This window comes from Haplochromis burtoni, unplaced genomic scaffold (genome assembly GCF_018398535.1).
Source record: "Haplochromis burtoni strain Fernald_Lab_line unplaced genomic scaffold, NCSU_Asbu1 Contig_410, whole genome shotgun sequence".
NCBI lineage: Eukaryota > Metazoa > Chordata > Actinopteri > Cichliformes > Cichlidae > Haplochromis > Haplochromis burtoni.
Genome location: NW_024582771.1, coordinates 466,996 through 484,549, shown reverse-complemented (window position 1 = coordinate 484,549; position 17,554 = coordinate 466,996). Strand labels below are relative to the sequence as shown.

At 39.4% G+C, this 17,554-nt stretch overlaps 1 protein-coding gene across 1 annotated transcript in view; it reads right to left on the bottom strand.

Annotated features, from left to right (window-relative positions):
- The window catches only part of LOC102296967 (solute carrier organic anion transporter family member 5A1), a 45,354-nt gene extending 33,283 nt beyond the window's left edge, over positions 1-12,071 (bottom strand). Inside the window, exon 1 of the mRNA XM_014340885.2 lies at positions 10,370-12,071. Coding sequence (XP_014196371.1) covers positions 10,370-11,333 — 964 coding nt within the window. The 5' untranslated portion in view covers positions 11,334-12,071. The remainder of the gene's footprint in view (positions 1-10,369) is intronic.
- Positions 12,072-17,554: the final 5,483 nt, after the last annotated feature.

Genomic DNA, 17,554 nt, shown 5'->3' with positions numbered 1-17,554 from the left:
GCAGCTCAACAATCACAAGTACTAAAACCACAGATGTGTCAAAGCTTTAATATCACAGTTCCAAATATCGCGCCGCTTTCCAGAGACAGATTTAAAAAAGCTGAAGCATGAGAGGCCAGGTTACCCCTATCACTTCATTTCATTCTCCATTGCAATAGTTCTCTATGCACTAAAGAAGCTTGTTCACATAACAGCGTACGGTTTAAAACAGGCCCAAGTGGTTCATTTATATTTGTTTATCAAAATAAAATATCTGCACATTTCAAATTTGTACAAGAAATCAGGACAGAAGACATAATAACATTAGTATGGAATCAAATGAATGGTGTAACCCATTAAAGGTCTATGGTCGTTTGTGCCATTGCATGAAATACCCAATTTCTTTTGTAACAGATTTAGAGCAGCATCAAATAAATCATTTTGCAAACTCTATTACTGCACTGACTTTATTATCATTATCTGAACTGAAGGTTTACTGTTTTGCATTTGCAGTGTGGGTAATCTTGGAGCAAGCTTTGACTGCTTGCAGGTAAAAAGCTGGGTGGAGCGCTAACACGTTTACTGAAATGAAATCTCAAAACCAACTGTTGGGGAGTTAGCCTTCATAATTCATTCTAAATAAACAATGACCAGTACACAGAAGAAGTAGTTAGTCAGTCATCAAGGGACAAAAATATGTAAAACAACCAGCAATGTGGTCATTTATCCCCTGAGAGGAAGCAGATATAATATAAAAGACTTCTTCACAGGGAAGTTAAAGGGTTTTAAAAGTGTTAACACAAAACTCTTCTGATCTTGTGCGCTTGTTTGTGTTGAAGTCTGCAAGTGTGCCTTTATGCTGATTAAATTATGACCACACCTCTCTAAAACACTTTTCCAGAAACTACAGAGCCTCAGAATCAGAAAAAGCCATTAAAAGCCACTTTAGCATTAAAATTGATGCATTTCCAATAACCCAAAATAATACTTTTTAAAAGAAAAAAACAGGATTTGAGTAAAGATTACTGTTGTGCTAGTATTTTAATGAAATCATGCATTAGAGTAGAACAGCTTGGAAGCAGAGATTCCCAGGTTAACTATACTTAGTCTATGGTTGTGCAAAGCTACAAAGTTTCTGGGGCAGATGAGATAAACAGGCAGTGTAACCTGGGCTTTATGAAATATTGGGAAGTCCACTAGAATTTTAAGTAAAGTTGACAGGCTGCGTGACTGGGATTTACAGCATTAGCGGTCTACTGGCTTCAAATCTTTTAAAATATTAAAGTGAGGAAGGACAGCACCAGGATCCCAGAGTGGATCATTAAATACCAACATATCCACTCTCTAACTCTGGAAATCTTAGTACAGGAAAGTGGAGTTCCCCTCTGTGAAATAACAGAACTTTCAGTCAAAGATTTAATTAAACCGTTTTAAAATTGCTGACAAGAAAACCTGTTACGTTTTAGAAAATGACCACACATTAAACCCACACTAAACGTAGCCGACAGACACACACAGACAGTTTTAGCACACCAACTGGTTTGTGGTTTTTGCTGTTAATCCCCGACGGTCAGTCTTTTTTTAATACACTACATCTGCATTGAAACAAAAAGAGAGACAAGTAAACTGCAGCCTGGTATTAACGCAAACCCCCAGTGATGATCTTTTAATTCCACTGCAACACAACAGCAGGAAACCAGACCTGATCCGAGAGAACAGCCTGACACCAAAGTGGTAAAATAATAGCATCAGCCACATGAATTTCTTCCTGACCTATATATGAGCCATTCCCTTAACACACCGACGGCAGCTTTTCAGCTACAGCAGACAAACAGACAGGAACAAAACTTTTTAGACGCTTTTGTTATTGAAGTGTGATTTAAATCAGAGCATTGAAGCCGATTCCTGCTCGAGGAGCTCCAGCTGCAGGCCTTTACTCGGGCTTATAAGGAATTGTAAAGAACCAAGAAAAAAGCCCTAGAAAGGCTTAAAAGAAGTCAGTAATGCACATTTCCTGTCATCGCTTCATAAGAAGTGTAGAGGCGAGGATGAGATGAATCTCAAAAGCTGCAGTAAAGTAACTGACTTTCAAATGCACCTGCCTCTGAGTTTACTTAATATCTAACCTTTACATCCACACAAGGTGAACCGTGTCCACGCGACTACTCGTTTTTTTATTTTTCACATTTCCTGCACTTTTATTTCCAGATTGTTCCTCGATTTGTCTTGTTACGTTCACCTTGAGAGGTCTACCTCCTCAAATTTTTTTTTTCTTGTATCTCTGTGTGTTCAGCCCCATAACGGCGATTCAAACTGTAATCCTGAAACAAAACTATCTGCTCTCCAAAAACTAAGCACCAGGATTTACCTCCGACTTCAGTAAATACATATTTAGAAGTTAATGTCTTGTTTAAAACTCTACATGCTGTCTCAATCGTTTATTTTATAGTGAGCGGAGCCCTTTCAGGGCTGGCAAAGTCACACCTCGTATCAACATCAACAGTACCAGTGAAGCTGCATTTTCTCCATTTACACATATTTCTAAAAAAGTCTTTAAAAGTAGCAGTCACCTTCAAAATAAAATACACCAAACTGACAAAGTCTAAGTGTAGTTTATCAACGATTGGGGTTATCAAGAGCTCCATGATGTATATTTATTTATGTTTCAATCCCAGCTTCTCATTGGCCTCGCACGCGCCGGTCAGGAACAAACTTGGGACCAAATGTGGCCCCGTGTTGTACAACACCTGGTCTGATCTAAGCTGCAAACACAACTCAAGTAGGATAAACAGATTTATACAGCAGTGAATACCATTTATTACCCAACACCATGAGTGTCTATGGTATATAACAGCATAGTGTTGAACTGCTAACCCTGCCTGTTTTGCCTGTTTGCTTAAGCACCTTGCTCCTCTCTTACTTAAAAAGAGAAAGAAAGAAAGCCCTCAGAGGTAAATAACACCAAATCCTTCCTCTCACGTTGTCTCTGTTGCTGACCAGATCAATATTTGAGAACACGAACCCAGAAACATGATAACCCACCCTCGTGTCACGTGCAGCTCAAATCTAGAGAGTGAAACGCTGCTGAAGCGGCTTGTAAGAACATCTGATGCTCCTCAAAGGAAAAACAAAAGCAAAACAGTTTTGTTAGAAATCCGAGTGTTTTCAAGCTGTGACAGCATGAGGGTTTCATGCCTTCACTTTACAGGTTGCTTTTTCCTGGAGCTTGACGATTTTTCAAACAAAGAATCAATTGGCTGACAGAAAAGTAACTCAAGATGAACTGCTGGCTCGTTAATTCTTTGATTTACAGGCCAAGCAGAAAGCGCAACATTCTTCTCTTCTCTATGTTGTAAACACTTTCAGGTATAATCAAAGAGCGCAATAATCATCCTTTTTTTTTTTATTTAGACGTACAGACTCAGTGTAAAGTAAAGTTAATACCTCAAAGCACTAAATGGATCACAGTATCTAAACATGTAGCTTATTCTATTCAATGGGTAACCACCACAACTCGTGGTGGCCTAGTTTAATACTTCTGAATCACTTCCACCTTAACAACAACTTCACCACTTACTGTGACAAATGCAGATCATGCCGATGGGAAGAACCAGGCTAAATAAGGCACGGTAGCTAATTTCAACAGTTATTGTAAAATGTTGTTCACGTTGTTTCTCATCATTTGTCCTGACTGGCACCTCACTGTGAGGAAGCAGTGTTTACGCACCACATATAAAGCTGACGACAAACAGTGAGGGGCTCAGGTGACTCTGTTGTGCAGTGGGGGGTGAGGGCGTCTGGCTGGCACTGTTTGTGCTCTCTTAGAGGGAAGCTGCACTACAGATCAATACAAAGTTGTTCTGAGTGATCACATCTATCCTGTGATAAAACATATTTATACTTGTGGGATTGATCTGACCGGGGCTGATCTGGTTACACTTCACTAAGACACTTTATGGTTGCTTTATTATGTAATTCGCAGCCCAAATATCACATCGTCCAAAGCTAAAAACTGGAAATGTCACATTCATATTGTATGTAGCGTCACTGTAATGACTGATACCATTTTTTATTTTATTTACCTGTTTACTGAGACAGAGTAAACAGTTAAATGCAGTCTTACATACAGTCCTGATGTATCAACTTATTTCTCTCTTTTGTTTGACTCTTTTTTCCCCTTGTTTTACTTTTAGATCTTTCTTTTATTGCCTTTATATCTTGAGTGAATACTTTTGAAGAGGCCCTTACAGCATTAACACTATACAAACCTGCCATGATAGTTTTTTATGCTTGATCTCTGAGTAATAAGAAAACTTAGAAGGAAGCTTCAACACGTGTCATGGTGATAACCCTGTAAACCCTGAACGAAAAAATAATTGCCAGAAAATTAGAATTTAAAAAAAATAGTGTTTATTGAACTTTTAAAACATTTTCTAGTTTTAATTTGTATCATATTTGCTATACCCCCTGTTTTTCTGTTTATTTGTTTGTTAGCAGGATAACCTGAAAAGTTACGGAAGGATTTGGATGAAATTTTACCAGAGGTGAATTACATCTGCTTTCGATCCAGATATGCTTTCGACTGTTTTTTCCCCCACTGCCAGACACTGTAAAGCTGGACTCCTCATATCACAGCTTTAAATTACACAACAACAAGACATAACAAAAAACAGAGATATTTCCCAAAGGTTTTAAGATAATATCACAAACGAATCCTGATCCCGAGACAATTCAGTGTACGCAGGTGTATGCAGACTCAGACACAGAAATCTGTCTCCTGTGGTGTGGATGCACCAAAGTCTAGCCAAAAATAAGTGATTTAATCTGCTGTGAACTTAAATCCAATTAGACCGTCACACTGGCAGTTCATGGTCGTAAACACTGATTTTACTTGTCCCCCTAAAAAAATAAAAAAATGTTTTGAAAAAATTGCAAGGCGACAGGTCTGAGGTCATATTCATGGAGCGCTAACGTAATTCGTTACCAAACATGGCAGCAGCGTTACACCCGGCGAGGACCACATTGCGTCTCTGAGCTGGCACATTAAAATTTCGAGTGGCTGCAGCGTGGCCCTCTGCCTCGCATGGCAACCAAACAGAGCGCCTCTTATTGGGGTTACAAAGCAATATTGTCCTGAATTATTCTAATGGCCGTCTGTTATTGCCTTTGGGCGTGATCTCATATGTAGGCTAACACAAAGAAGGGCCAATACGGACCAGAATGTGTGTTTACAGCAGACAGTTAAGCATCTTGATAAATGTTCAAAAACAAGGACCTCCCCTGTCTTTACCTCGTCTCAGTTCAGATGCATCACCTTATCACTCATCAGTCAGCTTGAAAATGCTCATGAACAAGCTACACACCAGAGGTTTTAGAGTATGAATGGTGTTATCCTCTTAAATGAAAGCCTTGTGTGTTCTGGGATGGATTTTAAGCTTTATTAAACTCTAAGGTGAAAGGTCTACCGGCTACTTATCAGGCCTTTCACTTTTCCTTCACCTTTGGCCCAGGAGTCCAGGCTGAAGGTGCTGACCTCGAGCTGCGAGAGCCCCAGTACAATCATTACACACCAGCTTCCTCGTTGAAGTCCATCTTTAAAAGCATGTACTTGAACAAGAAGTACTGTTATTGTGAGCAGTGATAATAGCAGTCTTATAAACACCCAGCTGTTCTAAAGCTCTCTAAATAACAAATTACTTTTGCGAAAGCCCATCTTTGTTCCAGAAAGACCTTCCTTTTTTTTTCCTTTTACAAGTCAGGGCCACACTCAAAGAAAACGATGCATTGTGCTGCTGCGAGTTGGCCCAGTTTCCAATGGGCATGCCAGTCGGACTTAAGATTTACTAGAAACTCCAGTTTAAAACTCCCTCCCAGTGGCCTTTTATTACCATTAAGAGCCCTGAGAAACTAAGTGACGCCCTGAATCGGGAAAATAATTTGTCATGTGTCACAGATTGATTTCAGTTCAAATTGTGTCTGCAGAGTTAGATCTGCAGTGGTCTATTTGGATAGCTGAATTCACAGTATGGCTTCAGATTCAGCAAAGATATCATCTGTCTCCACTCATCTCATGTCACTAATATAATAACCTAAGTAGGCTAAGCACCGTAAGAGCCTATCCGAGTACAGTCAGCCCTTTGTGCTCACTCTCCATGGTCAATATCAGACGCAGAGTAGATCCCAACTCATGCAAGAGAGAGGCAGAGAGCCAAACCTTCAAACAAAGCCTCAAACTGACTGCATGTGATATTTAAAAAAGCCTGGACTGCATTTAAAACAAAAGAAAAATACTGCTTTTAACCATTACTGTGTAGCAACAGCAACCTTTCATTGTTCCTGTGTTTACATGTTGAGAAATTAACAGATTAAAGGAACTGTTAACAGGTAAATTAATCTGTGCATGTGCTGACCACTGTTACAAAGCTTGAAAAACACTGCAGTCTCTTCCCATTCCTTCTGCTGTGCATTCACTGGGAACTGCGAGGTGAACTGGTTGCAACTTATGAGAGAAATCCAGTGATATAATAAAACTGATGACTGGGAGGATTCGCAGTGTCCAAGATTTCAGCATACTGACGCAGACATGCTATCAATCTGCAAATCAAACACTGAAGCAAAACAAGTAGAAGTCAAGATTTTACAGGAGCAAAAACATTCTGATTCTGTCTCCCAGTAACACAGCATCTTACTTACATAATATCAGGTGATGGTAATGTAAACCTACACACAACATTCACCATTAGGACTGAAAACAAGACAATTGTTTTTTAAACAGCCAATGTCCTCATTCCTGTAACTGAAGGAGCTGTCAGCTGCCATTAACCCAGCCGACCACATCACTGTGTTTCTGCAGCCAACCTCCTGCTCACAGAGGATCCTCTGCCCTGCTCTGCATTGCTCTGTCACATCCAGCCATTGCTCGCTGCTGTGAACAAATGCTTTCTTTAAGCCACCACAAAGGAATGCCAACGGTTACTGGTCAACTGGGTCCTGCCAGACAAACCCGATTCAGTTAGGGGAGAATGTCGGTAATGTTTTTTTGTTTTTGTTTTGTTAGATTTTTGTACATATACCTACTCAAAAAGAGAAAATAATAACAATAATGTATCTATATTTTAAAATACAGACATATTTATATTTTAATAAGAATATTATGGATCGTATGAGACCTCTGATTTACTTTGAAATTCACTTTTCTCCCTGACTGATTTTCTAACACAACTAATTTTTAAATTTCCCCTTCCCAGCACCAAATGCTGCTGGCACGGTGGAGTAGTGGTTAGCACTGTTGTCTCACAGCAACAAGGTTCTTGGTTTGAACCTTCCATTCGCCTGGGGCCTTTCTGGAGTTTGCATGTTCTCCATGTCCCTGTGTGGGTTCTCCTTGTTCAGGTACTCAGCATTCTCCCACAGTCCAAAGACATTACAGGCGTAAAAGGTTGACTGCCTCTCTGTGTTGGCCCTGCGAACCATCCAGGGTTTACCCTGCCTTGACCTGTGACAGCCGGGAAAGGCTGCTAGTCTCTGTGACCCTGAATTGTACAAGTGGTTAAGAAAATGGATGCGTCAAAGCCTCTCCATTTTAGCTCAAAAGAACACAGAGCTCAGGCTGTACCCAAGACTCGGGTACAGAGGCTCTCTTTTTTTTTTGCCCCCACCACCAAATAACAGGAATGCACATAAGAGCTTCCCTCCACCCCCCTACTCCTTTCATAACTCAGCTCTCATTTGGCGGTTTAATTAGGCTTTACCTTGTTTGAGGCTGCTGGAGCGAGAACTTCTGGGGAAGCATGTGAAAACAGGGGGGGTCACTTAACCCATTTGGCTGCAGAACTCTCTGGACCGAGTCTGCGGCTCAGTAGAGTCACAAAGCAGGTAATTAAATATAAAAATAGTTTTAGTTTTATGAGCTTAACTGGTCTTTCTCCTCCCCAATCTAACACTTTTGGGATGAAGCAAAAAGCTAAACATCACCCAACAACTGCTGGACCACACTAATGCTCTTCACTCAATTAAATCCCTGCAGCCAGATGCAGATCCAGCTGTGCTTTCCCATAAGATTGGATATTGTCTTTTAATTTAAAATTTAAAACCACTTTAAAAAGAAAAATAATAATTAAACACCTTCAACATGTGATAAGCATTTTTAAGCCAGGGCTCACAAACTGAATGTTTTGTATTGCCTTAAACTAACCAGCGGGCTAGCTTAAAAGACACTGTTATTATTCTTCACCGCCTCAATGTTTCACCATCCTTGGAGTTTGTAGTTTTAAGCCTTTTTCAAATATAAGCTAAAATTGCATAAATTTAACAAATAAAGTTACTCTAAATTTAAAATACATCAGCTCATTGTGAGGGAGTCAGGTGGGAGGACTGATTGCTTTTCACAAGAAAGACGTGGCAAAGATCAACAACTTCAGTTTTTCATAATAAAGCTCAGTATTTAACACTAAAATATCTTCTGTAGCACATCTCTTCACTGCGCATGTCTTTTTTCATTTCATGACTGCGTCACCAAAAAAATAAAATAAAAACAAAAGCTTCACAGCTATAGGTTTTAAAGAGGCTGTAAGAGTCCTTCATCAGTGTGGAGAAGCAGCTGCAGCCACAGTGAATTCACATCACCATTTTATAGATAAACAAAGAGCAATAAGCAAAATTGACACTAATTATATGTCTGTGTCGTAGCATCTGCTCTTAAAGTCAACTACCTTGTGCTTCGTAGGTTTTCAGTGCAGTGCTGAGATCAACTATACTGTAACATTTTTAGTCGTTGAGTTTAATAAACCGGATGTGTTTACAAACCTCATAGCGTTCTCTGTGTCATATATATTTTCATTTGTTTTTGGAGGTTTCTTCACACAGTAAGTAATGTATTAAACCATTAGAAAACACACAATACGCAATGTATAATTTTTCTTTTTTTACTTTACAAAGAGTTGCAAAGCATTTAGACATTTCAGTTTTTCCCAGCATTAATCAGGTGAGGTTAGTTTTTGCCTGTTTTATTGTATTTCATTTCTATTGTGACTCCATCATTTTCTTCTCTAGAAAAAAATCCAGGGACTCATCGAAATAAAAACATAAGCAATGAGTTGTTTTTCTCTGGCTTCCAGTTTGTTCCCAATGGAGATTCAAGTGCTTCTACTAAACACTGTATAAGAGAGAGACATGGAACTCAAAGAATCACTAGTAGAAGTTTTTGGGAGGACTCCATAATGGCTCCAGATGGCGGTTGTCCCACCACTGCCTCTAAAAAGAGCCAATCATCAGCCAAACTAGTAAAACATGTGGGCTAGTTGTGTTATTGCACTGCTGGTGAACACCATTTACAATAAACATGTAGGTAAATGTACTTACAGTCTTTCTAATGGTAATATCTGTTCAGATCTCCTGTGGGAGGAGCCAAAGTCACTGAACTTTAACACAGCCATGAACCAAGCCGTCATGGTGTGTAGCTTTGCATGTGTAGTACAAATAAAATGTTGACAACCAAAGCTTTTAACCCGATTTCAATTTTAACTTTGGCTTCCAATTATTATTAAAACCAGATGATTAAGATAAAACAAACTACTGTTTTCTAATAATAGTATTATTTTTGCCTTTCAGTACCTTAATTCCCTTTAATTTTACACTTCTCTAAAACTCCAGATTCATTCAGTTCACATTTTTTATTAATTTATTTAAAATTAACATAATTTCAAATGGACTTTCTTAATTTAAAACTTGATTAAAACTTTGGATGCGGCCAGTATGGCTGCTGAGTGGTGAGCACAGGCAGTATAAAACATGGATCTTAAAGGTGAAGCCAGCGCGGAAGTGCCTTAAACTTAAACCTGCGTTCTTCTTAATAGCCAGTAGGGGCCAACAGCTGGACTTCTAGTTGTATAGAAGTTAATAGGAGAACAACCTTCCAACCTGCCCTCTCTAAACTCTGTCCTGATGAGTTTATGGACTCAGTTACTCATCTAAGGTCACACTGAATAAACATCAAGCCCAATTTGGAAATTTTAGTCATTCTAAGAGTCTCTAGAGGATAATCGTGGGTGCATTCATAGGGAAAAGGTGGGTGTTTTTACAGTGAAATGATGCTCAACTTGAGGCTTCATAGTGGGACTTCACAAACCAGTGGAAGTCTGGTTAGTAACCATGGTGGCTACTTCCATCTTTCATAGTGTCTGTAGTTTTGTCAGATCTGCCAGAGCAAAATGCAAACACAACATGCAAAAGTGTCACAGCGCTGTCTTGCTGTGAGCCAGTGATGCCCAATTCACCACTGTGCTGCTACTGGCCTCCATGCTGGTGGTGGATGCATGTACAAATCCCAGCAGAACTGCTCCATATTTAAGGTGGGCAGGAAAACTAACCAAACATTCCCCCAAACTCTTACCTAGATACAGCGAGGCATTCTCCTTCTTCACATTGTCGTCCAGGTAGGTGGGCCCCAGCGTGTAGATGGGCGTGGACCCCATGCCTACCAGGATCTGAGCGATGACGAACAGCGCCACGTACAGGTTGTGCTCGTTGCCCTCCTGGTCTCTGGGACAGGAAGTGATGTCAACGCGATCCCTGCTGCTGGCATTGCTATTCATGCACAGGCCCTCGTTGGCCGAAGATGAGTTGACCTCCTGGATCTGGTAGGGCGGGGAGATGAAATGAGGTAAGGAGAATAGGGCAGCACCCACAGCGATGAAAATGCCCCCCACTGCCAGCCAGCGAGGCCTCTGGCCCCGCCCACCAAAGTAGCTGATGAAGACGACCACCAGGAGGCTCCCGATGTCGAAACAGCTGACGAGCAGGCCAGACTCTGAGCTCCTCAAGCTGTACCTTTTCTCTATGGTGGTGATGACGCTGCTGAGGTAGCCAGACACCATGAGCGACTGGATGAACGTCAGGTAGCACATGCAGAACAGGAAGCAGCGAGAGTCCTGCAAGATGACGCCAAGGTGCTTCCGACTGGGCAGACGAATCTGAGCTAGCCTGGCTGCGAAAAACCCCGGGGGCTTCCTCCTAGCCATGTGTTTACTCCTTCGGATCTCCGTGTTCTCCATGTACGAGGCCGGCCTATTCAGCGCCGACTTCCCTGGCTTTGGAGGGTAGTTTGCTCTCGTTGGGGACTCGGCCTGGAACGACTCAGTGTTGGGCGGGTTCTGGATGAACTCTGTGCTCTCCTCGGCCGTTATGGACATCCGCACTGAGCTCGCCAGTAAGGTTTTCTCCTGAGATGCAGCTTCGCTTAAAACAGGCAAACTTTTAGATTTGAAGTTCGTACCTGGATCCTCCACCTCGCTGGAAAACCCGTCCTCCTTCTGAAGGGACTCGGACAGCTCTGCTTCCTCGTGGTCAGCCATCATTTTCAGTCAATTTTCTTTAGAGGTTCAAAAAAAGAAGCCGGCCCAGTCAAAGAACACATTTACAGTTCAGGGGCTGCTGGCCATCACATCTATTATTAATAGGAACACCTACTCCCACAAAGAGACCAAAAAAAGCAACAATGACAAGCACGCTCACAGCCTCTACTTTATCTCTGCTGCAGGACAGCAGACAGCTCTGGGTTTGTTTATCTTGTCATGCACACTTGCCTTCTGCCACCATCCACCATAATCCGGAGGTGGAGACCGCTCAGGCCTCCTCTGCTCGGCCAGCGGAGCTCCGGGGCCAGGGCTCCCTGCAGATGCTTGCTTCAGCAGGACGCTGGTGCTCCTGGGTCGGGAGCAGGGATGACATTAATTCACAGAGCATCCCTGACAGCCCTGCCGATGCAGATCACACAGCCGCAATAATGTCAGTTCTTTCATCAGGTTGCATGATCGTCGTCCCCTGCTCCTCCTAACTCCTGCCCAAGTCAAGGGCAACCCCGACTCCAATGTTATCAGCGCACCAGCTGTCCTCCCAGCGGGCGAGGGGGGCTGGCATTTAGGGATTATCTTTCGGTGCAAATTCCTGGGGAGGAACATGAACGAATAAAAATCAGGGAAACTGGGAGAAGTCGTCGAGGAGAACCAAAGACAGCGAGCAGAGACAGAGCTGCAGCTCACTGCAGTGCTGCTCGGCTGCTGTCTGTCGCTGTTTTGAAAACAACCAGGTTCAATCCAGGAAACACTTCAAAATAAAAGATGCAATTTTAGTGACAAAACTCCCAAGACACACAACATCATAACTGTGAAATGTAATGGCCATTTCGGGCTTTCTAGACTATTTAAGATAATATAGCTTGTAGTAACTTTCCTGACCAATGCATGTTTTCACAATTATCTCCACACGGCTTCAAATATTGCAAAAATAAATAAAACAAAAAACCGGAATCCCATTAACTGTATATTACATCTAAAAAACGTTTTCTGTGTATATTCACGTGCCTCTATATATAATCACTCTTGAACATGTGACTGAATCTGCGATATTTAATATTAAATTCGGTCTGTTTAACACAAACACAATAAATTCCTAACAGCAAAATTAGCAAATTAGAAGAAAGGCCGTCGGAATTATCACAATTTTACTGTTTGTTTGTTGTTGTTGTTCTTTTTAATGTACGGTTTACAATATAATGTGTGGAAGATTAAAATGTTTTATTTTGAAAAGAACCATGGCTAGCGGCCATACAGCTAGCGGCTAACAACCCGTAACAATAACAATATCGACATTGTCTTTCATTAACCTGACATACGGTAAAGATGAGACATCATTCAGACCTTCGTGTCCAACTTCCACTAAATAATACTCAAGGGCTGGTAGTGAAGAGTCATTCAAGCAACGTCCATGTTAAAATATTCCACATCCAAAACATCATGTAGCAAATTAGTGGAGAAAATACCGGAAAAGTGTTTTCAAAATAAAATAAAAGCGTCAGAAAAAAAGGGGGCGATCGCTCATTAAAGCAAGGGAACTTTGGAGATTCATTTTGAGGAATTGCAGGTATTTAAAATACCAGTTTGGCCAGTAGCCGATGCACCCGAGTTTGTTTATTTGTTTGTTATTTATTCATACTGTAGTGTCAAATCAAAAGATAAGCTAAACTGTTTCAAATCTTTCAGCTCATTGTCAAAGATCGCAGATGTAAAGAGCAAAGAACACCCCTCTGTGTGAGAGTAAAAAAGCCAAGCAAAGGTTAGACGAAATTTCGAGTTATTAGGTCAGAGGCTGAAACAAGTTTTCACAGGTATCAGTCAGTGAGGCCAATACTTGAGTATGTGACCAATATATAAATATTAAATTAAGGCTTTTTTTAAGCATTTTTATCTAGATCATAAAATAGGCAAAGAGTTTAGATAAAGGTTAAATATAAATTAAAATCTAAAAAGTGAGAACAATAAGATTGTGAAAAAATACTATAATACAAAAACACATACTGCATGTTAAATATACAATATACACTTAATGTTAAGTATTTATTTATTTGTTTAGCTAAAACATCATGCAGCATAATGAGGTTTCAAACTTCTCCAAGGGCTAAATGAAGACCTGCAATGCTTTGCCTAAAGTATGTAGATACCAGTGTTGGTCAAGTTACTTGAAAAAAGTAATCAGTAACTAATTACTGATTACTTCCCCCAAAAGTAATCCCATTACTTTACTGATTACCTATTTTCAAAAGTAATTTGTTACTTAGTTACTTATTTTAAAAATGTTTTACAACCTGAATAGGTAAAGCAATAGATCTTTCTATTTTTTCTGCATAATCCATCATATAAAATGTAATCAAATGAAAAAGTCTCTTTTTGAAACTAGTTTTATTCGTTTTAGTCTTTTAACTTTACGCATGAAGCAAACATTAAATTATATTCAACATTCTCTGACTAGAAGAAATTTGTTTAACATTTAAACCTATTTTCTGCATATTCCAGCATATAAAATAAAAAAATTTTGTGTTTACACTCACTCTTTCAAACAGATGCAAGCAGGGGCGATTCTAGAATCAGAGCTTTGGGGGTGCTGAGCACCCAGAGAGCTGCCCAGCCAGCCAAGATACACTTTACTCGTCACAATGAGACTTCTTCCCTGTCTCTGTCAGTCCCTGCATCCTCCCTGTCCTCGTCGTCTGTTGTCTTTGTCTCCGTTATCAGTCATCATAATTTTACCATCTCTGTACAAGTCTGCAAATTTCTTTATTAAATCATAAGATTCTTAAATTCATCAAGTCTCTCTGTGCCTGGGTCCTCGTCACAAAACATGACATCACTGTTTTGTGCATTTTAACACAATTTAATCCCCACATTTGTGAAAGAAAAGCAAAACACTTTTGTCTGTAACAAAACCATCAAATCTGATAAAGGTTATTTAAATGCTGCAAAAGAAGAATGGATTGGAATAAAAAAAAACATATCCTAACCTTAATTACTGGGGGAGAATAATAAATGATGCTCATAGTGAGTAAAAAGTAAACTGAGTGCATTTTTTGGACAGAGATTCACTTTTAATGTGTTTGTATAATATAATACAGATGCATAAAAAACACTCCCAAAACAGAATAAATTATTACAAATAAATTATTACAAAATATTAAAATATATATATATATATATAAATGGAGGCAACTTTACCTGTGGTAGAATGTATACCATGCATGAAAAAAATCTTTACTGCAGATACTAATTTGACCAATTTAATAATACAAATTTTGTGTTAGATTCATAAGATTTATGAGTTTCATGCTTTCATAGTGGCACTTAGGAGAGCTTGACATTTTTATCAGGTGGTACACACTGTAAAAAGTTTGAGAAAAGCTGCTGTACAGAATCTTTGAAACAAGCTTAAAACATTTTTAGAATATAAACAGAGCACTCTGCTTCTCTTTACAGCTCCTCATGTATGTACTGCGGTAGTCATACAGACAACTGGACGGTCCAAAAGTTGGCCTACCTATTACTGGCTGAGGTTTTAGTAGAGTTGTGGCTGAACCACAAAAAAATATATAATTAATTTTACTCCCTAATCAATTATAACGTGAAGTTGGAATGTTGTTAAAGAGGGTCAAAACTGTTTCAACCCAGTTTGTTTAGCAGATTCTGTACAGCAGCTTTAATATAGAGAGAACACAACTTCCAGATTGTGTGAGTAAAATTTGTTTGTTTTTTCTCTTTGTCAGTTTAACAGTTTCTGTTGTGCCTGTCACTGTTCCCTGTCTGTTTTCTTACCTGGTTCTTCCTGACCTTGTACTTTCTCCTCACATTCCCCTCTTTCCTCTCTCCCTCTTCGGACTGACAATCATACACAAATAGATTGTATTCGATTAGATGAAAAATTACATTAATATGAAAAAAAAATACTATTAAGATCACTAACAAAAAGTACAGTGTACTTTCAACCAAAAGGCAAATAACCAAACCACATGAATAACCAATAAAAGATAAATACTGAAACACTCATCCAACATTATTCTTGATTGACGGATCATTTGATTTTACACTTTTACCTGAATGTGGCTCCTTTTTTTGAAAAAACTTCCTTATATCCATTATGAACCTGGCTGTCTCTCTGTACACACACACACACACACACACACACACACACACACCAGAAGTTATAAGGTTAATGGGCATCCAGTCGGTGAAATGTTGATGATTTTACTACAGAGTAGGACGGATTGTAGGGTAGCTAACGTTGATGGAAAACAAGTTTTCAACACTGCAGGTTACCTGGTGTAATGTTTTTCAGATAAAAAGAAACATGGTCTGACTCCTACCTAACTAAAGAGTAACTGAAGGTTAAATGCAGCTAACATGTCCTGTTTTAAGCCAGGCACTTACACCTCCGCTCCGCTGCGTCTCAGCCACCATCGCTCTGGCAGCAAGGGCGCTAGAGCCAGAGTAGGGGAGAGGCGAGCTGGAACAAACCACTTTGGGAGGGGGGGGTTATCTATACTTTTGTTGTTAAAATGTTACGTCTCAACCAAGTACTGTATGCTTTTTATATTTTTAGTAGTGTGTCACACAAACAGCAAATATTGTCAAAAAAGTAAGAAATCTTTGGGGGTGCTTTGATTCATTCAAAAATGGGCTAAAATCGCCCCTGGATGCAAGTAAAACACAGCAGAAAATAAATAAAACCTGTTGCTCTGTTTTCACCTGTATAGCAGGACTAGGGCAGACAGAGGTTTGCCCTGGTGCAGGTGTGTTGCAGCGGTCAGAATCAAAATCAGAATCAGAATCAGAAAGGGTTTTATTGCCAAATGTTGAGCAGGTTTACAACATTAGGAAATTGCTGCGGTGCTTCAGTGCAAACATACTGTCATAAAAATATAAAAATAAGAATAAGAATTAAAAGTGCTAAGTGGATAGATATATACATGATATATACATGAGTGCAGGTGGTGATCAGTGCCAAACATGGAACCAGTGGAAGGATCTGGGAGTTTCACATTCCCGTGGCAGCATACTGTCTGTACTTGCTCTGACGTTTAGGGTTTTTGTCGCTGTAAAAAGAAGTTTTCTACCCACGCAGTGAACAGCGGACACTAATGTTTTTGTCACTTTTTACGGAATCAAACGCAACGTGCTTACAGGAAAGTAACAGTAATCTAATGACCTTTTTTGCAATAGTAATCCCTTACTTTACTCATTACTTTAAAAAAGCAGTCGGATTACAGTAACAGTAACACGTTACTTGTACTTGTAATGCACGTTACTTGTAACTCATTACTGCCCATCTCTGGTAGATAAATAAGAAAAAACATATAAAAACCACAAATATTATTACCAGGCATCCAAATTCAAAAACAACCCAAAAAAATGAGATGCAGACACTGAATATGGGAGCAGGCATTTACACCCATTTAGCCAGATGAGACCTTTGAGAAGTCCAACACTGATGTTGTGCAACCACATGTCCACAATCATTGTTTCAGTTCATCGCAAAGATGAAAGATTAAGTTACAATTATCATGCAGATTGTCTTTATGGACCCAGCTTTGCTGGCATGAACACTATCAAGTAAACACTGGATAGGGTCTTCCACAAGAGTTTGCAAAAGACAAGATTATTTAAGTTCAGTAGCATGACGAAACATTTGAAAACAAAAACTGTAACAACTTAAAAAAAATACAATAAAGTAAAATCTTACTTTTTTTTATTAAATTTGCCAAAATATGAACCAAAATGAGGGATTTGTACATGTGTTTATTGAGCATGTGATGTCTACATCTCTCAAACAGTCAAGTGTAGTTTGAAAATTAAACATTCTCAAAATAGAAACTCATAGAAACAAATAGCCAAAAAATTTATCTCTGGAGACTAACTGAATTGAAATCCAGCTAAAATAAAACAAAATATTAACAACTAATGAAAAACAAACTGTAAAAAACAAAAAACAGACACCATTTAAAAGTTTACAAAGGGTGTCCATATACTTTTGGGATATGCAGGTAAGTGACCTGAGCTTGAGAAAAGAGCACAAGAACGCAGCGACCTCTGGTGGTTAATATGAAAACAACAAATACAGAAACCTGCACTTAAATTAATCACATTTTTCACATTTATTTATTTATTTATTTAGGACAGTGCATGTTAATGAACATAAATGTAAAAAAAAATTACATGAATGTAAACATACCAGATTATAGCCAAGGGCTAATTTC